At 37.6% G+C, this 23,957-nt stretch overlaps 1 protein-coding gene across 6 annotated transcripts in view; it reads right to left on the bottom strand.

Moving 5' to 3' along the window:
* Positions 1-205: 205 nt before the first annotated feature.
* PLS1 (plastin 1) overlaps positions 206-23,957 on the bottom strand; it is a 156,999-nt gene continuing 133,247 nt past the window's right edge. For 5 of the 6 annotated variants that reach the window (XM_043994723.1, XM_043994718.1, XM_043994719.1 and 2 more), the window contains 6 exons: positions 20,132-20,210; positions 13,360-13,474; positions 9,516-9,649; positions 8,332-8,455; positions 2,444-2,568; positions 206-2,191 (listed from right to left, as the gene is read on the bottom strand). In XM_043994723.1, coding sequence (XP_043850658.1) covers positions 2,056-2,191; positions 2,444-2,568; positions 8,332-8,455; positions 9,516-9,649; positions 13,360-13,474; positions 20,132-20,210 — 713 coding nt within the window. In that variant the 3' untranslated portion in view covers positions 206-2,055. Of the gene's footprint in view, positions 2,192-2,443; positions 2,569-7,849; positions 7,926-8,331; positions 8,456-9,515; positions 9,650-13,359; positions 13,475-20,131; positions 20,211-23,957 lie in introns of those variants that run through there. The other variant, XM_043994720.1, reaches the window with a different exon arrangement.

Genomic DNA, 23,957 nt, shown 5'->3' on the forward strand with positions numbered 1-23,957 from the left:
GAAGGAAGATTGGATGAGCAGCTATCAATACCACCTGATGGTGGTGAAAATAACAATATGAAAAGTATTTTACTTAAAAACAAATTTGCTACTTTAAAATTATTTTCTGGAATGTAGGTTTATGAGAAACAAAATTTTAAAGTTATATATTTTCTTTAAACAGAAGAAAAATGGACACATTTCTACATATATATAACATCTTTATTAAATACATTTTGTCAGGGGGAAATATCCTCAAGTCACAATTTATATAAATTTAATAACATAAAATTGAAAAATGTTTTAATGTGATTTAAATGATCTCATTGAAGGGTGAGAGCATCTTTTAATTTACACATTGGAATGACCTAGTCACCATAGAAAATAAAGGCAAAATGACTTTTTTGCAAAGGAATGTTACATTATGATTCCATTTGCAAATCATTTTATTGCAAATATTCCTTTCCAAAGAAATGGATATTATTCATTTTCCCTGACACCTATCCATACTCTAAGCAGTGGTAAATACAGAAGAGGAAATCCAGTCTACCTGTTCCCTGTGAAATATAAGTGATAGAGCTATTGTTAAATGGCACAGCATCAGAGGTTGGAGGTGGAAACTTTGGAATTTTAAGTGGTAGCAACCAACCATGAAAATGGTTTGGCCTAAAACACATCTACTCCCTATTTGTAGCATGTCAAGAGTTGTAAGGGACCTGAAAGGTCATCTAATCCTAACAGATATCAGCAGTAATCTTACATTCCCAAACTGAAGGAAACTTGGGATCCTAGCTATGGAGAGCATAAGAAGAGATCTCAGGTCATCTTGTTCAATATTCTCATCTCAAAGATGAGAAAACCGAGGTCCATATTTGTCAAGCAATTTAGCCAAGGTCACAAAAGTGGTAAGCAGCAGGACTGGGATCTGAACCCAGGCCCTCTGTCTCTAAATCCAGCTCTTTTGTCACTGCACCATGTTGCCTCTCCAGCTATGAGAGAACATTAAAAGGTATTATACATTAAATATTATCCTTATTCAGTTTTTTGCAGAGAGAATATCATATGTGGGTTCCTAAGTGAGCTGTAACCAGTACAAGATGAGGTCAACATATCTAGCTATATGCTAGCTGAGGTCTGGCCACAAAGAGAGGCCAGGAAGAAAGAGGGAAGAGGTTACCGATTGTGAGTTTAAATGAATAGAATTCCTAAGACATTCATAGACCAGAGGTCAAAAAATTAAACGTTGCTGGACACAAAGTAAATACTTGTTGATTGACGAATTAGTTAGTTGACGAATTCTCACACATTATTTTTAGAACTCTAAATATTTCAAATGTTTTACACAATATACACTCTATTAATGATATTTTGCTAAGTTTTAATATGCCATATGTTTAATGCAACATTATCAAACTACTAAATGTGAAAATAATAGCACTACAGTTTTGCTTAAGTTTTCAGTAAAAAGCTATAGCTGTTTAAACAAGAGAGCAAAATATTAGGTTTATTCAAGAATTGGTTCTCATATAAAAAGTTTAATATTAATGAGCAATATTTGTCACTTTTAATTTTAGACACTATAGAAATTTACAGGACAAGGCTAGTTTGCTGATCATTTTGCATATTTGGAAGAAAAAATGAAAAGGCTGCATTATAACGCGTGACTTTAAATACATTTGTGATTAGAATTAAATAACACAAAAATCAAACATGTTTTCCCCAGCAGATCTCGCTTGAAATAATGTATTGAGTTGGGTGATCTTTTTGACATTACAAAAGAGAACAAACCAGTCATGATTTAATGGTATTTTAGGGAAAAGAAAGTAATTAAATGACAAAAATCTGAGTTTGGTAATGAACACTTTCTACTATAAGAATTGATTACTAAATTAATCATCTTATCTAAAAAGGCTGACAAATTCTGACTAGTATAAACATGATACTAAGTATCATTAATGATACATAAGCATTGTGCATACAAATAATCTCTGGTTTTATACCCACAAACTTCAGAATTCTGTAAACTGTGAGGCATCCAATATGTTTAACATGGCAGGATATTAATTGTACATTTCATTATTTTATTTTGTTCAGTCCTTTCCCCATTAAGCATGCAAACACCGTCATAACCATCTTTGGCTTCACTTCTACCAGGTCGTCCGGTAGGGCATATATCCGGGCACCAATCTTTCGAGCAACCGAAATGGCATATCTTGAAAAGACAAGAAAAACATTTCATTTTTTCCTGGTCCTTATTGTCTATTAAAGTCCCACTCAATATATTTTTTAAAAGTAATGAATTATGTTGGGAAATAAGAATTTTTGGAAGGCTCTGGATCACAAATCCCATTCTCCCCAAACTCTTATCACAACAATCTCAATTTTATGAATAAATATATTTTTCTACTAAAATGTTCCAAAATCCAAAAGACAGCTTATTTGCAAATAAACCATCAGCACTTACTTAGCATTATTCAGCTTGTCTTCGTCAGACAAATATTCTCTCTTGACCATTTCTTGACGAATTGCATTTGGTGCGATGGCATCAATTAAATCTAATACAGGTAAACTCGTGCTAATAGATTTATCCTAAAAAAAATTGGTAAAGATTCATAAATGTAGTACTACTAATCTTATTAGCCATCAGAAATGCCTCTTTTGACATTTCTCGTTATCTAACTTAGTGTCTCTCTAGCCAATCCTCCAACATACATCATTTTAGCAAATCATTCCAACATCTCCCTTTGGTAGCTACATTAATACCACAGTTCTTTATGCTGGTTATAATGGCACTGCTTATATCAGGAAGTACTATTAGGGAGCTTTATAAAACATTAGTTAAAGTGACTATGAAGCATATGAACAATGTCTCAATCTGCCAGTTGATACTATGTAATAACTGTTCACATTTAGATGGTATTTCCTGGTTTACAGAAGGCTTTCATCACAACAATTCAGAGAGGTAGGGAGTTCGAGTATTAATATGCCCATTTTATAGACAAGGAAAAAGAGACTGAGTGCCCTGCCCAGGGTCCCGCAGCTAAGTAACAAACCAAGACTGAATTCCAGCCTCAAGGCTGATGTTCTTTCCATTATATTATACTGTGCGTAAAGGTTATAATCCTGAAAGGGGAATAGAACTACCAGAAACTCAAGAAAGTTCTATAAATCGATGACATTTCATCCTTTAGATTGTTGATTCCTAAGTCTATGCTTAATGGTTTCTCTGGAAAACATAAAACGTAAGATCAACTAAAAAGGGGAGATGAAAGGGGAAAGGGGGACAGGAGAATAGGCAGGAGCCAAATATATGTGTCAGTCAATAAACACTAATTAAGCATCTACTGTATGCCAGGTACTGTGGTAAACCCTCCATGGGGGGGGGGGTGTAGGAGGGAGATAACATTCAAACAGCTATGTAAAAACATGATATATACAGGGTGAATTGGATATAATCTCAGGGAAAGCCACTAAGATTAAGGAGGACAGGAAAAGGACTTTTGTGAAGTGTGTGATTTTAGCTGAGACTTGAAGTTAGACAGCAGAGATGTGCAAATAGAGTGTTCCAGGCACAGGAGACAGTCTGTAAAAATTCCTGGAGTCAGGAGATGGAATGCAGTGTATGAGGAAAAATAAAGAGGCTAATGTCACTGAATCCAGAGTAAGGTGAAGAAGATTGGAAAGGCAGGAAGGGAGCAGGCTGGTAAAGTGCTTTGAAAGCCAAACGGAGGGTTTTAGATTGGAGAGCCACTGGAGTGGATTATATGGAGGGCAGATTTGACATGGTAACACTTGCACTGTAGGAAAATCAATTTGACATTTGAGTGAAGGAAGATAGACCAGAGTAAGGAGAGTCCAAACAGTAGGCTACTGCAACAGTCCAGGCAAGAAGTGCATTGAGGTGGTGGCAGCCTCAGAGAAGTGATGATATGATATATGACATGACATGACACGATGGATATAGAAATGACATGACTTGTAAACTGATTTGATATGGGGGGAAAATGGAAGAATTAAGAATGATAGGTCATAAGCCTGGGTGACTGGGAAGAGGATGCTATCCATAATAGTGGTAGGGAAGTTAGGAAAAGGAAGATTTCAGGGCTGAAAGACAATGAGCTCACTAAATCTAGAGAAAATGAGTATCAAGGAGAAGACAATAATCGACAGTGTCAAATACTGCCACAAGGTCAAGAGAAATGAGAACTATGAAAAGTCCGTTTGATTTGACCAGGAAGAGGTCATTGGTAACTTTGGAGACAACAGTTTCAATTGAATGATAATGGTGGCAGTCAAGACTGCAGAGTGGGAGGAATCAATTATAGATAGCTTTCTTAAGGAGTTCAGCCACAAAAGAAAGAAGAAATTAAATAGAGGAAAATAGTGAACAGGGACAGATGAATCAAGTGAAGGCTTTTTGAAGGTCGGGGAGACTTGGGTGTGTTTGTAGGCAGTAGACAAGGAGAGATTGAAGATTAGTGAGAAAATGGGAATGGAAGGCAAGGTAATTTCTGGGAAATTCTGCTAAAGATGTGCAGCAAACCAAGTAGTTCAACACCAGGCAATTAGAATAGAGAGAGAAGGTAAAATTGTAGTCACAGAAACAGGCAACTGGTGCCTGAGGGTATCTTATGATACTAAAATGAGAGGATACTACTCCTAAAGTAGTAGAGAGAAGTGACATATGGAGGCACCCAAGAGACCAGGTTCAGAAACAGATGAAACACTGCTTGGTGGCTTTTTCCATATTCAAGAAACTAATGTCCTAATGTCACTTACTCATGTGCACTAACCCTGTCACCACCTGTTTTCTATTTTTTTTGGAGGGGTGAGGCAATTGGGGTTAAGTGACTTGCCCAGGGTCACATAGCTAGTAAATGTCAAGTGTCTGAGGTCAAATTTGAACTCAGGTCCTCCTGAATCCAGGGCCAATGCTCTATCCACTGCACCACCTAGCTGCCCCACCACCTGTTTTCTAAAAGAACATAAGACAAGTACTCCACATTCTCCATTCTAGGCCTGCTCTTTTCTCTACATTGCCTTGCTCTAGAATTCCCTTTATCCCCTTGGCTTTCATTCTGAGCTTTATGCAGATAATTTCTAAATCTACATCTCCAGTCCTGCATTTCCAATGACCTTCCAGACTTTTCATCAAGGTACTCCAATATCACCTCAAATTCAATGAGCTTAAAACTGATCTTAGTGCTTTCCATTAAAATTAGCATTACCTCCTAATGTCCTTCTTAGAAGCAGGATATCAAATATGATGGCATCATCAATAAACCTCTCATCCTAGAAACTGTGAGGCAAAGACTCATATTTGCCTTTTATACATATGACAGATGTCTTACGGCCTCTAAAAATTCTTGTTAATGCTTCTTTGCCAATATGGCAAGAGACCTCCAAAGGAGTACACCAAGGGTCTGTACTTGGGCCTGTGCTGTTTAACATTTTTATCAATGACTTGAATAAAGGCATAGACGGTATGTTCATCAGACAGGGTCAGGATCCAAAAATCTTCATGGGCTAGAGCACTGGACTAAATCTAATAAAATTAATCCAAGAGAGATAAATAAGAAGTCCTATGCTTAGGTACAAAATTATCAACTTCAAAGGCAGAGGAAGCATGGTTACAGACAATAGTTGTGGAAAAAAACATCTGGGGTTTTAGTAGACTGAAAGCTCAATGAGTCAACAGAGCTAATACCATCTTGGGCTGCTTTAAAAAAGCCATAGCTTTCAGGAAGAAGGAGGTAATGGTCCCACTGTTCTTTGCCCTCATCAGACCCAACCTAGAGTAGAGTATGGTGTTCACTTCTGAGCACCAAAGTTTAAGAAGCATATTTGATTAGCCAAAGAATAACCAGGATGACTTTCAGTTCATCTCAGAGGGCTGGCTGGTTGAAGCCACTGGAGATGTTTAGACTGCAGAACAGAAAACTTGCAGAGGAAGGGGGGGGGCGGATTATGAAAGCTGTTTTCAAGTATCTGAAGGGCTGTCAAGTGATTATCTTTGGTCCCAGAGAGCTGAGCCAAGAGCAGTGGGGAGAAGTTTCAAAGAGGCCACTTTAGGCTTGAAGTCAGGAACAACTTCTTAAAACAATTAGAGTCATCAAAAAGTAAAAAAGAAATAAAAAACAATTAGAGCCATCTCCTATTGGAATGGGTCTCTTCAAGAGATGGTTCTTCCTACTTGGATGACCATACCTGTGGGGTATGTCAGAGTGGGGATTAATGGGTTAGACTGTGTATGTATGGGTTAGATGAGATGGTAATTGCCTGCAGCTCCCCAGTGACTACAGGATAAAATCCAAATCCTTTAATCTGGCTTTCAAGACCTAAATGCACCACCTAAGCCCCAACCCAAATCTTTCTAGCCTTATTTCTTACTCCTCCCTGTCATGAATTATCCAATTTAGCCAAACTATTCCATTCAGTGTCCCCCAAATAAGAGTAGACAGCACCCACAACTCTGTTATAATTGTTCCTACAACCTTGGAATGCTACCTATCCCTCATGCTTTCTACCTGCCAAAATCCCATTCAACCAACATTCAAAGACAAGCTTAGATCTTACCTCTTCTTTTCTGCCAAGCCTAACTGGAAGTAATCTCTTGGTCCTCTGAATGCCTAAAAACATGTGGTACTCATACTATTCATTTTTTTTACTTACCTTTCACAGACTTGTTCTGTCAAAATTACCTTTTCATATGTCTCTATCTTTTCTTATAGGTTATAACTAACCTATAAGGAGCTGGAGGACAAGAGCCATGTCTTATATTTCTTTGTACCCCTTCACCCTGGGTACAGAGCAGAGGGACTTCCACATAGTAGGCATTTCAGAAATAGTTATTGACTTCAGGCTAGGTCATTGCTTCTTCTTTCTGTATCTGAAGTAATTATGTAAATCTAGGAATGCCAAGATGCTGGATGACCTCAGGCAAGTTACTAACTTCTTATGGCTTTATCTTCCTCAAGTTTCACCTTAGAGGTGATCTCAGGTATCTATAATTTTATGATTTTTATTCGTGTCTTTACAATTTTTAATGTCCTAAATCAATTATTATTCTTTCCAAAGACAAGAGGGCAACTTTTAAAAATGTTAGATACTCTTGGGGAAATCTAGGGGTTTGTATTCATTTCTTTTTTTGGTTTTTTTGCTTTTGTTTTTGTTTTTGCAGGGCAATGAGGGTTAAGTGACTTGCCTAGGGTCACACAGCTAGTAAGTGTCAAGTGTCTGAGACCAGATTTGAATTCAGGTTTTCCTGAATACAGGGCCAGTGCTTTATCCACTGCACCACCAAGCTGCCCCCTGTATTCATTTCTTTTTACAAATTCTTTCCCCTCCCCCTTATAGAAGTCCCTGGTTCATTTTTCTACTTCTATGACTATCATATGTTTTTATCTTCCCTTGCCCAGACCAGAAAAAAGTCAGTTTCAGAAGATCCCTTCTCCTTTCCCCTAACCTGCATATTTGAATTATTTTCCCCTCTGACGCCCTGATTTTAAGAAATACTAAATCTCCTCTGTCCCCTTTCTGCCTTAAAGTACTTTTTATCATGATGTTTTCCCCCTAAGCCTACTTTGACTGAAGATTTCACATATATTATAATAGAAACATAAACACAATGCAGATGAAATAGAAAAGTAGGGTAGATGACTCACTGTACGCATGCAAGCAAACATGCTTAGATTTCTGATTTGAGCATGCATGCAAAAACAACAAAAGACTGGAAATGTATAAAAATTAGTGGGAATGTATATGAATATATTTGTACAGTGTGAATGCTTTATGATTCACTGATTAAAAGTGCATAAAAGTGAATGTTAACGGCTATTATAAATTAGATGACAAGATTTTTTTTTCCTACCCGTTTCCTCAATCCCACTTGAATCTGGCTGGTTCTGTTATGCCTTGGAAATGATGTCAGTACAGTTCTGAAACTGCTGTCAGGGAGCACAAAGCATTATAGGTCCTACATAAGCAATGATTGTTTTTTAAATTTTCTATTTTATTTCTCATAAGGACAAAGTTATGTTTGACTTTTTGCTTGTTTTCCTTTCTCATAAAATAGACTTGCCTACCCTGACACCATTCATCAGTGTCAATATGGGTGCTGAGACAATCAGTTAAAAAGTTAAGAATTTGAAATATTTGGGGTTTTTCTCAACACAACACCAGATAACTAGCTTTATTATCACTGTTGTTTTTGTTATTATAACGAAACTTGTTTGGGTGCTGCCAATATATTGCCCAACACTAAATCTAAGCTATATGACATACTGTCCATATTTCTCAGTGGATATTAAATTTAATTTCTTTGAAATGTTCTTTTATTAGTCTCATATTTACCTTGAAGCTGGAAATTGAAGTTTTTTTCTTTGCCTCTTTAAGAGTTTGATTCACCCATTGAATAATAATTTCATCAGTTACTTTTTCTCCTTCTCCAAGATCTGATAGTACATTCAGTGTATACCTGCAATGGAAAAAAATGCTGAAATATAATATATACCTTCAAATCACTGACATAAACACTTAGGTGCATGTTATAGAACAATCCAGTTATAAAGAAATCTATACCTATTCATTATCAGTTTGCTAATTACATTTAACAAAGTTCACTAACCAGAATCCAGAGATTTGTGTATTGTTTTTTTTTCCAAAAGGTTAACAATCTAAACCACTGCTAGGTATAACAAAGGGATTAGAACCTATTTATACAAAAAATTTATAGCAGCTCTTTTTGTGGTGGCTAAGAATTGGAAATTGAAAGGATGCCTCTCAATTGGAGGAATGGCTAAACAAGCTGTGGTGTGTGATTATAAAGGAATATTATTGTGCCATAAGAAATGACAAGCAGGATGATTTCAGAAAAATCTGGAAAGACTGACATGAACTGCTGCATAGTGAAGTGAAGAGGAGAATGTTGTACACAGTAACAGCAATATTGTTTGATGAAGAACTATGAATGACTTAGCTATTCTCAGCAATACAATGATCCAAGACAATCCTAATGAATGGGCTAATGAAGAATACTATCTACCTCCAGAGAAAGAACTGATATTGATTGAATACAGACTGAAGCATGCTATTTTTCACTTTCTTTCTTTTGAGTCTTCTTATACAAAATGACTAATATGGAAATGTTTTACATATATCTGATTGCTTACCACCTCAGCATGTATTCCCTATATCTGATTGCTTACCACCTCAGATTGCTCACCACCATGGAAGAAAAGGAGGGAGGAATAGAATTTGGAATTCAAAACTTTAAATAATTTTTTAAAAGGTTAACAATCTGAATTGTGAAATGTCTTTGTAAAAGTAATTATTGAATTTTGTCTCTATTTCATAAATGGACCAAGTCCATTTTTCACATACATTGGGATTTACATTAAATGGTGCTTCTGAGCATTTTCTGTTTTGAGTTTCCTTTATTCTCTATACAATTCCAAAACAACTATAACATTTAGTTTAAGTGACTGGTGGAAAGAATAATTTTGTGGTTGGCATATTTAGTTCTTAGTTATCCTTACCTTCTCATCAGCTGCCATACCAATGCCAGGGTAAGAGTAGAATTTCCTGCATGTAAGTCCTGCCCAGCAATCCCAACCAGGGAGAATTTGGCCTTATTCTTTCCAAGTTCCACTGCATAGTTGCAATTTTCAAGCTACAAATATAAAGGAGCATAAATATAAAAGATAAGTATCCATCCAAATTCTGGCAGCCTAGTTTAGTTAGTCATTTGAAGCATCTCTTAGAATCTTATGTAATCAATACTGGTTTTGTTTATACCCCAAACTGAGGACTTGAAAACAACTGTTGTTTTAAGAATTAAATATTATTCATATGAAAAATGCTCTAAATCACTATTAATTAGAAAAATGCAAACTAAAACAACTCTGAGGTACCACCTCACACCCACCAGATTGACTAATAGGATGGAAAAGGAAAATGATAAATCTTGGAGAGGATGTGGAAAAATTGGGACACTAATTCACTCTTTTTTTGGGTGGAATAATGCACATTTGGTGGAGTTGTGAACTGATTCAACCATTCTGGAGAGCAATTTGTCCAAACGGCTATCAAAATGTGCATATCCTTTGACCTAGAACCACCACTACTAGGTCTGTATCCCAAAGAGATCAAAAGAAAGGGAAAAGGACCTATTTGTACAAAAATATTTATAGAAGTTCTTTTTTGTGGTGGCAAAACATTGAAAATTGAGAGGATGTCTATCAATTGGAGAATGGCTGAACAAGTTGTGATATATAATTGTGATGGAATACTATTGTGCTATAAGAAATCATGATAAGCAGGATGATTTCAGAAAAACCTGGAAAGACTTATATGAACTAATGCAAAGTAAAGTGAGTAGAACCAGGAGAACATCGTACACAGTAACAGCAAATTGTACAGGATGGGTGGGCCAAAAGTCATGAAGGGGTCTGATGTTTTAATAACTTTTTTTAAATTATTTTTTCTTTATTTTTGCCATTTGTGAGATTTGGTTTTTTACATGTAATGTAAATTCATTTAATATATATACATATATATACTGTATATGATGCAATGGTATTATAAATTAAAAATAAAGGAGTTATTAAATATTTGTGACTTTTGCCCCACCCTGTACAATGATCATCTGTGAATGACTTAGCTATTCTCAGCAATACAATGATCCACAACACTTCCAAATGACTTGTGATGAAAAATGCTATCTACCTCCAGAAAAAGAACTGATGGTGTTTAAATGCAGATGAAGCGTACTGTTTTTCCCTTTAGTGTGTATATGTGTATGCATGTGTGTGTATATAGGTTTTTTTGGTCTGTGTTTTCTTTCACAACATGACTAATATGGGAATGTTTTCCATGACTGCACATGGAGAACCTATATCAAATTGCTCCCTCAGGGATGGAGGACAGGAGGGGGAAAATTTTTTTTAATTCATTAAAATTTTTTTAAATGAATGTTTAAAATTGTTTTTACATGCATTTGGGAGAAAATTAAATATTAAAAAATAATTAAACATAAAATGATTGAAATTTGACAAATAAATATGCAAGACTATAATATTATGAATTCTCTCTCATTTCCAGTAGTCTTTATAGATAAATATACCCTGTTTAAAAGGCATTTATACTCCAGAAGCCCAAATGTACAGAATTTTAAAAGCAAAAGAACAGATGCCCAATTTTTGAAGCTTCATAGTGTGCTGGCTGTAGCACTTCCTCCTTAGTGGGAGGATCGGCAGTGGATACAATTTAATTTTACAATGTAAAATGGGAGATGCTTTCTAAAAGCCTGCAGAAGTCTACTAATTTAAAATGGAAATTAACACATGGGAATCGGCTGTTTAGCCAAATTGGCTGCAACATGTGTGGGGAGTAAAAGAGAAGAGTTTGAAGAAACAAAAGAAAAAAAACTACTCTAAGGGTGCAAACCTGGGGCCTAGGAATATGGTGGCATCACTGACACTTAAAGCCAAATTGGGAAAGAATGCCAGTTTGAGGGAAAAGATTAATTCCTTTTATGAAACGTTTGGTTTTAATAAAACAGCCAACTGAACATATCCTACAGGTACCTAGAGATACAAACCAGAAAAAGGATTAAGTTTGGAAATGTAAAATGTTTTAAAGTAGTAACTAGGGTGAAGAAAGTGGATGAATTCCCTTATAATACTGTTCTGGTTAGCATGAGAGAATAGCCACATTTAGTGGGTATAAATAAGAAAAACCTTCAAGGAGAAATAAAATGGGCAGTTAGAAAGGTAGTATAGTGTCCCGGAATTAGTGAGGGAACAATAGCCAAGAGTTTCACGATAACCAGTATCTCCACTGGTTTGGGTAGAAGTAAAAATGATATCTTTTGGAAGAATGAAAAAAGTGACAGATTCCCAAAACAGTAAATTTAAAAGAAGTGGTGAAGAATGAATGGATAAGCATGTTAAAGTTTATAAAGTCTGTCATTTTCCTTTTCCTTTTAATCCTCCTCCAATAGTAACGAAGTATTTTTGTTCTGGGTTTTTTTGGGGGGGTTTTTTGGTGGGGCAGTGGGGGTTAAGTGACTTGCCCAGGGTCATATAGCTAGTGTCAAGTATCTGAGGTCACATTTGAACTCAGATCCTCCTGAATCCAAGGGAATGAAGTATTTTTACAAATACAACAGTTCTCTATTTACAAATACCAGGAAAAAATTCCTGTCATAGCCATATAATCTTAATACCATTTCTTTGTATTCTTATCCCATGAGTTTTGACTGTTGTTTTATATTTTATATCTTTTCACTTTATTTCATCTACTTGTTCTATTCAAAGGGGTTTTCTTGCCATTCCCCAAATTTGCCTTTGACTTTCCTTTTGCTAATACAATTCTCTCTACCTGCAATATCCTCCCCCTTGCCCTGTCATTCCTAGCTGATAGAAACATGTATCTTGTTCAAGGGCTAGCTCAAAGCCCACTTCCTCCTATGACTTTCTACATCAGAAGTTAGCTTTTCTTCCTCTGATATATTTTTTGTGTGGGGGGGGGAGCACTGAGGGTTAAGTGACTTGCCTAGGTTCACACAGCTAGTAAGTGTCAAGTGTCTGAGGCTGGATTTGAACTCAAGTCCTCCTGAATCCAAGACTAGAGCTTAATCTACTGCACCACCTAGCTGCACCACTCTCTGATATCTTTTAGCCCATTATTCATAACACATATGCTATACTGTCTTATAGTTATTTGAGTGCATGTCTTATTTTCCCAAATAAATAATAAACCCCTAAAAGGCAAAGACTATATATTAGTATTATTTATATCACTCATAACATCTGTCACAGTATTTTGCATATCATGCAGGCACTCAAAAACATTTATTGAATGAATGAATATAACCTAAAAAGCTAGGTGAATAGGTATGGAATTTGAGGGTCAGATTACTAAGGGAAGAAATATATTAAAGTTTTAGATTTATTTGTTAGAAAGTACCACAGTTGGTGCAGTGGATAGAGCACCGGCCCTGGAGTCAGGAGTACCTGAGTTCAAATCTGGCCTCAGACACTTAACACTTACTAGCTGTGTGACCCTGGGCAAGTCACTTAACCCCAATTGCCTCACTTAAAAAAAGAAAGAAAGAAAGAAAGAAAGTACCACAGTTTAGAAATAGCATAAAATGGTCATTTATTATGCTTAGTTTGAGGTACTCATATATCTTTCCAAAACTATATTAAAAACAGATATGAAATAAGGGCATTTACCTCAAGAAATGTTTGTTTGAATCAGACCCCTGTTGGCTGACCACTCACTACTAAGCCTTGTGAACCTCTGAATTCTTTGGGAGAGATAAGTACAGTAACAACTAGTGTAAGGAATGACAGATTCATAAACAACTTCATTTACCTTCTTCATGTTGCCCCCAAGAGCAGGGTAAGGAGGTTTATTGACATGGCTCCATTCTACTGGCACCCGCGTCATTTCGTATAGTTGAAAGATCACTAAAGCATCAGCAAGGTCGCTAGGAACAATATGAATAACAGGACATGTTTATATTCAAGTTTAAAATTCATTCCAAGTAGGCTTTGTTTACAACTAAAGATTACTGTAACCAGGTTATCCAATGCTTAGAATATTGTAGGAATATCACACTAACTCCCTAGACTGTAGCTGCTCATGGTGGTTGTAAGGATAAATGGAACAGATTTCATGTGCCAAAAACTCTTAAGGCACAAATAGTACTTTAATGGTTCTGTGACCTCTTTAGTATGAGGATGCTCTCCAAGGGTTCAGATGGTAATCCAGCCCCAACTCAACCTGTGCAATACTTTTCCGTGTACCCCCGTGCATTCTCTCTCTCTCTCTTTCTCTTTCTCTTTGTTTTTTGCGAGGCAATGAGGGTTAAGTGACTTGCCCAGGGTCACACAGCTAGTGTCAAGTGTCTGAAACCAAATTTGAACTCAGGTCCTCCTGAATCCAGGGCTGGTGCTTTATCCACTGTACCACCTACCTGCCCCCCCCATACATTCTCAACAGAGGATCAATCTAGTGTCTTGAAGATCTCCTTCTATGTGTTTAACATTTTCTGAGTGACTTCAAAAGGACTTTACTGATGAGCTCAGAGAATGTTCATCAATGTATTTGATTCTTAATTTTCTATATTAAGAGAATGAGGCAATAGCAATTGATCTACTATAATTATTTGGGGGTATATCATTTTCCCCAGTATTTACCTCTTTAATTATGTTTGCTTAAATTAATATTAATTTAAAGGGTATTAATATTAATGAAACAGTTCATTTAAAGGATTAATTTGCATCAACAGGAGTCTGTTTTGGCATATTTGTCCATAGTCTCACATTCTGAATAGAGCTCTCTAGTGAATACAGGTCTAAATTATATGTGTGTCATTACATGCATATGTCACAACAATACATATATCTATACAAGTAAATATGCATAAAAAGCAACTCATGTACCAGAAAAGCTGTGTGTTGTCTTCACAGAGATTTCTATTCTAATCTCAGTTTCCCCAAAATATTCAAGAATTTGCAACTGTATCAATTATACCATGGATCCCCTTGAGGGTATAAAGGTATCATTCTAGACTTCAATCTAACCAAAGTTAGCATCTCTTTGAAAAGTACTTTCAAAGTCTATGCCTTGTTATGAACATGTGAATCCTGACATGAAGTCCATATACTTAAATACATTTCTCCCATAATACTATAACAACTATGGAAACTCTTTGGTTCATGGTTGGGTATACCTGTGCAGATCCTGTGCAATGATCACTAACTACCAGAATGTGACTTATGGACATATTATTTCCTTCCAGAGACAGAAAGCCAATTCAGTTCTGCCAATAATCCAATCAGTTAGTAATTATTAAGCGCCTACTATATGCCAGGCACTGTGCTAAGCCCTGAGTATACACAGAAAAGCCAAAGACAGTGCCTGCCCTTGAGAAGCTCATAATCTAATAGGGGAGACAACATGTAAACAACTGCATGTAAAAGCAAGAGAAGCCCAGAGGTAGAGATAAGGATGGAGAACATTCCAGACATGGGACACAATATCCCAGACCTGAGAGATGGAGTGTCTTGTTTGAGGAAAGGCAAAGAGGCTTTTGTTACTGGACTGAATTGTAAATGGGGGAGGTGGAGTATAAGAAGACTGCAAAGATGAGGCAGCTAGGTGGCACAGTGGATAGAGCACCAGCCCTGGAGTCAGGAGGACCTGAGTTCAAATCCAACCTCAGACACTTAACACTTACTAGCTGTGTGATCCTGGCCAAGTCAAGAAGAAGAAGAAGAAGACGAATATTGGTAATACCTTGGGTGTGGGTGGTGAGAGAGAGTGAGGAATTAAAGATGACTTTTAGGTTTCAAGCCTGAGGATGGAAGGGAATCACTTTTGCAAGTAGAGGGGTTTGCCTTGGTAAGGAAAAAAGCCACCTCTGCATGTGAGACATAGATGAAGGAAGAGATGGTGTTCTAAGTTTTTCAGTGTTTATATTCTCTAAAAATGCAACATGGGGGGCAGCTAGGTGGCGCAGTGGATAGAGCACCGGCCCTGGAGTCAGGAGTACCTGAGTTCAAATCCGGCCTCAGACACTTAACACTTACTAGCTGTGTGACCCTGGGCAAGTCACTTAACCCCAATTGCCTCACTAAAAAAAAAATGCAACATGACTTGGCAATACTTTTCTTTACACACAAGGACAATCCTCACACTTCTTAATGAGGTCAGCAGTGGTCTTGGACCATTAAAGTCTGTTCTTTACTAGTTCTAGGCTTCTTTCTTGATCCATATACCCAAAGTCATTATGTAAGACTTTCAAGGCCTTGTTGAGCTACTATATGACTGACACACTTAGCAGAGGCTCTGCAAAACTGTCATTTATCAAATGAAAATTTCTAGCCATTTTCCTTTCATTGGTTCAACACTTTCATCAGTCTTTCCTCCTGTTCTTCCAGGATCTTGCCAAAGAAAATGATGTCATCAAGGTATACCAACACTTCAAGGAAGTTAATGTCTGCAGCTGCTCTCTCTATCAATTGTTGGAAATTGGTAGGTGTCCAAGAGAAAGTTTGGAACATACATTCAAATGAGCAAGATCCAGTAAGACAGATGATAGCCATGTCCTTGGCTTCCTCTGTCAAAGGATTCTGGTAGTAGCTGCTACATAAGGACACTACTGAGAACCACTGGCTATCTAAAAGACAATCTATACACACGCATATCTTTCTGTTCTTCTGTTTAACTACTAGATGTGACATGAATTGATCATCAAATTATGAAATTGTGAAATGGGGGCAGATACTCCAGTACTTTGGGGACTCCCCAGGAAAGACCACAAATGGCAGTAGGAAACAGGGTAGCAATCACACTTTAAGCACAGAAGATATGGAGGCAAAAACAGGCGAAGGCAGAGACAAGAGGTGAAAGGGGTACAGAGGCAGGCAGTGTGGGGATGGGGGAAATGGTATGGTGAAGGGAGACAGGAACCATGAGGAAGAGGATGGGGAGGGGATGAGTCACTTATATAACTGTGAACTAAAGTTGGGAGCATTCAAGCAGCATGGACCCTTAGGAGATGGAAGAGTGCTAGTGGGAAGGTAAGGGGCAGTAGTTTGAGGTCTCCTTTTGAAAGGGTTTTTGGGGGAACAGACTAACTCTTATCCATGCCACTTTGGGATTAGCTCACTAACATATCCAGTCATCTCAAAGTTACTGGCAAAACGTTAAAGTTGATATGTCCACATAATCTCAAAGTTATCAACACCTTTTTTTATATTCTACTGGTTTAGAACTACGGCAGTCTGGTATTTGTCTGAAATTTGCATATCATAGGACCAGAACCCTGACATCTGCACTTACATGGCTTCTTCTGATTCAGCACAAATTACCAAGATGTGATTTTGGTTGATATATGATACTATTTGTAAATTATGCTTCTTCGATCTTTGGTATGGTTTATATGTGACTTGTGATCTGATTTCCTGCTATTGCCCCTTTATACTGAGTACTTATAAATTTACTATACTGACTAGCAAAGGGGGCAAGGGTTGGCAAAGGGGACCAGAAAAAGATATGGTTTTAACACAAGATGTATAGGGGCTGCTGTGCTGTGACAAAATTGACCAGTAGGTATTTTAGATGATTTCCAAGAACAACCATCGTAGATAAAGGAATCTTTCTAGATCATCCCCAGAATGGTTGGGAATTGGGTTTTTTCCTATGACCCTTCTTGGGCGCATCTCACGCACATAGTGAGAACATAACTGTCGTTTGCTGACACTTTTGACTCAATTCATTCTTCCAGGACTGGTGAATCAAAAGTCAACTGCCCTAAGATCTACTTTCAAGGTATTCTCATGATGTTCATGGTTACCATTTACCCCTATTCTCTTGTAGACCTCTGCACAGGTTATATGGATGGCCAAAGTGTGCAGAGATTGGGTCCAAGCTTGCTATTTTCAATATCTTGCTAGTATCTTGAACAGACTGGAATTGGTTCCAATCCAAGCTGATTCTCAGAAGATTCTCTAAGGGTATGGCCATAGTAAAGTCAAAATGTCTTCTTTCCCACTGATACCAACAACCTCATTTGAAAATTCCAATCTCACTCTGATTAAGCTCAGATATGGGTAATACTTGTTACCCGCTCCTCCAAGTTGTTCCAAAGCATACAATATTATTGTAAATACTTCTTATGAATGATTAAAAACAATGGTCACTTGTCCATTGTTGTCTATTTGCCATATAAGACAACAGAGCTTTCCACATCCTTGGTCTTCGCTGCTCCAGCACATCTTCCACTCAAGTGATTATCAAAATTGTCTTCCTAAAGAACACGTCACCCTCCCATTCAGTAAGCTCCGGTGGTTCCCTGTTACTACCTCCAGGGTCAAATATAAAATCCGGTTTTGTTTTTAAAGCCTTCTATAACCTGGCCCCTTGCAACTCTTCCAATCCTTGCATAATACTCTCCCCTTCCCCCAGTATATTCTATGATCCAGTGACTCATTACTGTTCCTCACAAAAGACTCATTACTCTGCCTCACGAAATTTCACCTCCTGACTTGATTCATTTTTCAATGACTGTGGAATTCTCTCCCTTCTCACCTCTGTCTCGTAAATTCCCCAGCTTCCTTTAAATCTCACCTAAAATCACATCTTCTTCCAAAGTCTTTCCCAGTTTCTTCATCTCCTTCTTCTTCTTCTTCTTCATCTCCTTCTTCTTCTTCTTCTTCTTCTTCTTCTTCTTCTTCTTCTTCGGCAATTGGGGTTGTGGCTTGCCCAGGGTCACACAGCCAGTAAGTGTTGAGTGTCTGAGCTCAGATTTGAACTCAGGTCCTCCTGACTCCACGGCCCGTGCTCTATCCACTGCGCCATCTAGCTGCCCCTCCCAGTCTCTTCTAATGCTAGAGCCTCCCCTCTGAGATGTCCTCCAGTTAAGCTTGTATATATCTTATTGGCAAATAGTTGTTTGCATGGCGTCTCCCCCATTAGAATGTGAGTTCCTTGAAGGCACAGACTATTTTTGCCTTTCTTTGTACCCCCAGCACTTAGCACAGTGCCTGGCATATAGTAAAGACTTAATAATGCTTGTTGACTTCACCATCACTTCTTTTGGAGTCTTGTGAATCCAGGTGGAATAGACCCATATGCAGGTAATGAGAAAGTCAAATTCACTTTTGGGGCAGCCAGGATGTGTTCTTTTCCTGGCACTGTCTTCCCTCCCCAGTGGTAATCATATGGTACCAAAGCTGCATCCTCTTCACATACGGATCCCACTTGCATGTGCCCATCTTCTCAGCAGTTTATCTGTCTTGCCCACCCTCCTTCTGTGGTTAGGTTCTGGGCTTTTAAGAACCACTCTCTTAGGATTGCTTCAATAGCCCTTAATACTTTAGTGCAGCTAATCTTTTCAGGAAGCAATAATTTTGCCTAAGAATTAAGATTTCCATTAATACTTACAAAAGGTTTTGGACCAGTTAATTATTGATAAATTCAGATAATTAAGTCCTGATTACTTCAAAGTTAACAGCTGATGAAGTTCAAATTAAATATCTGTATTTTTTAAAAAGATAAGTTGGTAGAATTTATAATAAAGCACATCAGAGAATTTTTTTTAACCATTCATCTCTGGAAGGAGAAATTAGAGAAAGTCCTTCACAGACACAAAGGGAAGAATTTGAAACAATGTTTTTGAGTTCTATCAATATTAATGCCTTATTATAATTTTCAACACAAATTATGAAATAAAATATTTAAGTTATTTGGGAAAAACCTAACATCATTCCCAGGAGCATTATGCTTTGCCATTTCAGAAGATCCCTGATTTCATTGGTGTGCTCTGTCCCTTCACTAGTGAAGTTCACACTTTATTGGGCAGTTTCATGATTTGTCAAGCCCAAAAGTCTTTATCACCAGGTGGTTAATCTTAGCAATAAGCCTCTCTGAACTTGACCAGAATGACCCTTAGATGACAGATACAGAGCCTGTCTCTAGGCATATATTCTATCTATAAGACTTTCCAGAGACCCAAGGGAGAAGTTTCATGTTAGAAAAAAATACAGTACACATGGAAGTGTGGGAATGGTTTGGGGGAAAAATATCTCTTCCCCCCCCAAAAAAACCCTATTGTAATAATATAACTTGGCAGATATTCAAATATTAATAAGCACTTATAAAATATAACTACATTCTTTTTGTGGGGGGTGGGGCAATGAGGGTTAAGTGACTTGCCCAGGGTCACACAGCTAGTAAGTGTCAAGTGTCTGAGTCCAGATTTGAATCCTCCTGATTCCAGGGTCGATGCTCTATCTACTGCACCACCTAGCTTCCCCCACTACAGTCTTTCAACCAGTATAATTGAAGGTCAAAATCGATTGGTTATTTCTTGGTCAGCAATTCAAATAAGGCAGAAAGGTTACTTTTACTAAAATGCTTATTTATGTAAGCATTTGAAAGCAAACTTTAAATAGCTAATTCTGTGACTTCACTTTAATTTCCCTTTTGAATCCCTTATATTGCTGGGCTTCACTCATTCCTCCATTCCACCTGCTGGCAAAATTCCTGATTTTAAAAAATTTTATTTAAAGATTCCAGATTAATCCTTAAAGTGTTTCTCTTTAACAATAAAGATGGAAAGCAATTGGATATTTACCTGTACAAGTGATTAATATATGGACTGACACCCAAAGAATTCATCCAGTTCCGGAATGTTCTCTCTTCTTTGCTTTCTCCTATAATAGATATGAGTACATATTGATGATTTGGGGAGGGGGGCGGGAAAGGGGTATGAAAGACATATATATTTAAACTATTCTTACGCTTAAGCCAACTATATGTGATTAGTTGAGGTTCCTGTGCTGTATTTCCTTTAGAAAACAATTCCCATTTTGCAAATGGCAATCATTGCTGCGGAAGTCTTTATTTGCTTACAGCATAGCTGAGCAGAACGGGGATTCCTTTGAGGCTACACTATGTGCAACGGTTGATATTTTTAGAACTGTAGTTGGAATTCAATTTGAGGGTGGGATTCTAAATATTAATAAGGTTTTTTGGTCACCGTAAGTAAAAATAGAAAAGCTGTCATTTGCAAAGGAAATGTTAAAAACCCAGTTTTCCAGAAGTGGCCTCTAAATGTGTGCCAATAGCTTTGCACAGGGAAACTGATGTCATGTGTAAACTTATCCCTTGTCTGTGGTGAAAGGGGGAAGGGAAAGAAGAGGGAGAGCTAAGAACAAATGCAAAACAGAGTAAAAATCCACAGGTGCTTAGACATAACTGACATGTTGATATTTATAGGTCACCTGTGTTCTGCTAGTAGTTCCTACAGTAAATGCATCAGAGCTACAACCTTCCCAAATGCTGCTTAATCACCCTCTGTAGCTAAGATTTACTTTCTCCCACATTAAGCCTATATAACATTGGAGATTGCTTTAGATAAACACCCCTAAGTACCATTATTTGGATTTTATATTTGACCCTGGAGGTAGTAACAGGGAACCACTGGAGCTTACTGAATGGGAGGATTCCTACAAAGGTAGTGCTTGTAGCAATCTAAGGAAGGTAGCTCATAATATCTTTTTTCTTTTTCTTTTCTTTTTTTTTTTTGCAGGGCAATGGGGGTTAAGTGACTTGCCCAGGGTCACACAGCTAGTAAGTGTCAAGTGTCTGAGGCCGGATTTGAACTCAGGTACTCCTGACTCCAGGGCCAGTGCTTTATCCACTACGCCACCTAGCTGCCCCAGCTCATAATATCTTGTGAGTATGATGGAAAAATTGAATCTTTTAAGAAATGCAGTGCAGGAGCAGCTAGGTGGCCCAGGGGATAGAGCACTGGCCCTGGAGTCAGGAGTACCTGAGTTCAAATCTGGCCTCAGACACTTAAAACTTACTAGCTGTGTGACTCTGGGCAAGTCACTTAACCCCAATTGCCTCACTTTAAAAAAAAAAAAGAAATGCAGTGGAACATCATGAGATTTTTGCTTCACTGTTCTCTCTTCCTCTGCTTTCCAGACTGTAATTAGACCCTTGTGCTTTACTTTAATTTCACTCACAATTGACTCTATAGATTTATTTCTTGGTGAGAGTATTCTACCATCCTAGTTTGAGTGAAGCAGTGCTGGAATATCCTAGGATGTCATTGACAAGAGGGGAATTTGTATCATTCAGTACTAATAACCCATAGGCCAGCCCAGCTACAGACTCTGCAACACCTCAAACAATTTCGGTACTCCCAAGACTCTCAAGGGCACAAATCTATAAATATAGGGACAGTTGTTCTACTGCTTTTCATCAAAGAACCTCCTGGGGCACTTTCAGACCAAGATCCCACACCTAAAAGCCAAAAGGGCCAATTAGTTCAACCCACACCTGCCTAAGCATCTCCTCTATAATATCCCTTACCAGTGGTTATCCAGCCTTAGTTTGAAAACCTCAATTCAAGGCGAGCCCTCTACCTAACAAAGCAACCTATGCTAGTTTCAAATAGCTCTAATTATTAGAAAACTTCTCCTTGCATTAAGCCTAAATCTATCTTTTTTCATCTTCTACCTATTGCTTCTTGTTCTGTCCTCTGGGGCCAACAGGACAGATCTAATCTCTTCTGCATGACAGCCTTTGAAATACTTGATGACAGCTAACATATATATCCTCCGAATCTTCTCTTCTCCAGGCTAAACATGACTAGCTCATTCAACCATGCTTTCCAGTTTATCAGTATCCTTCCTAAAATGTGGTATCCAAAACTGAACATAATAGTCCACATTTGGCCTCTCCAGGGTAGAATACAGGGGGATCTGAATTTCCTTTATCCTTGATACTCTACTTTTTTCTTTTTTTTTGGTGAGGCAATTGGGGTTAAGTGACTTGCCCAGGGTCACACAGCTAGTAAGTGTTAAGTGTCTGATCCGGATTCGAACTCAGGTACTCCTGAATCCAGGGCCAGTGCTCTATCCACTGCACCACCTACCTACCCGAGATACTCTACTTCTCTTAATGGAGCCTAAAATAAAATGACAGGTTTTGGTTGCTATATCCCATTATTAATGAATGTTGAACTTGCTTTCTACTAAAATCCATAGCTTTTTCTAACTTTAACCTAAATTTAAACATCATTTTAATCCCTATTAAATCATATTCAGCTCAGAGTTCTAGCCTACTTGGATTCCGACTATATTATCCAATGTACTAATTATCCTTTCCAGTTTTGTGTTATCATAAGTAACTTTAATCAAGCCATTGGTAAAAATGCTAAATGGCATTTGGTCAAGTACTGATCCCTGTGACACTCCACTATAGACCTTTCTCCAAATTGACATTGAGTCATTACTTGAGTATTCTAGGTACTAGACAGCTCTCTGGGCAGTTCTGAAATGAAATACCACGAATAATCTCTCAAACCATGTTGGTTCTGACAGTCAGGGTAAGGGTGAGGAAGAAGAAGGAGGGATCTGTATCCTAGAAGCCCTGATTACTATTTCTACTACTGAGAGGGGACTGGCAAATAATGTGATGGATTTTTCATATGGTTTTCACTGTTAATCCCTGTATTCTTTCTTTAGATTATTTTGCTTTTATTTCTGTTAAACTACACATGGCATCTATTAGGAAGATTATTATTTTTTAAATTATCTCTCTGCTTTTGATAAACCTTTATAAAGCATTATTTTTTTAAAAACTGAAATGGCTAAAATTCCTACTTTTCTTTTTCCTAATGACCACTTAACAATTCTAATTAGATATGAAATGTTTTTGAAATGATAGTCTTCAACAAATATAAATACTGAAATTAAGGCTCATCATGTGTGATGTAGACTTGTCTTTTTCCCTCCCAGAGTAATGAGTAAATAGCTGGAAGGGGTCTTTGAGATAATCTAATCTAATCCCTTCATTTTTTTTTTTTTTAGTGAGGCAATTGGGGTTAAGTGACTTGCCCAGGGTCACAGAGCTAGTAAGTGTTAAATGTCTGAGGCCAGATTTGAACTCAGGTACTCCTGAATCCAGGGCCGGTGCTCTATCCACTGCGCCACCTAGCTGTTCCCCCTTCATTTAAAAAAAAAATTTGTGTGTGTGAGGCAATTGGGGTTAAGTGACTTGCCCAGGGTCACACAGCTAGTAAGTGTTAAGTGTCTAAATCTGGATTTGAACTCAGGTCCTCCTGACTCTAGGGCTGGTATTTTATCCACTGCACCACCTAGCTTCCCCCTAATCCCTTCATTTTATCAATGAAGAAACTGAGGCTTAAGGAGCCCAAGGTCATATTTATATCAAAGTTTGGAAGCAAGATTCAAAGCAAGGTCTCAATTCCAAGTTCTGGTCCAGTTTCCTGGACTTAAAAAACTGTTTAGGGAGCAACTCTGAGGGTCATAATATAAATTACACATTTTCATAAAGTCATGGTTTCATTTTGATTTAAAATAATAATTAAATTCTACCAAGCAGTAAACACAGTGGAAGATGTAAATATTTTATTTGTTCTCAGG

The sequence above is a fragment of the Dromiciops gliroides genome, chromosome 3, assembly GCF_019393635.1.
Source record: "Dromiciops gliroides isolate mDroGli1 chromosome 3, mDroGli1.pri, whole genome shotgun sequence".
Lineage (NCBI taxonomy): Eukaryota > Metazoa > Chordata > Mammalia > Microbiotheria > Microbiotheriidae > Dromiciops > Dromiciops gliroides.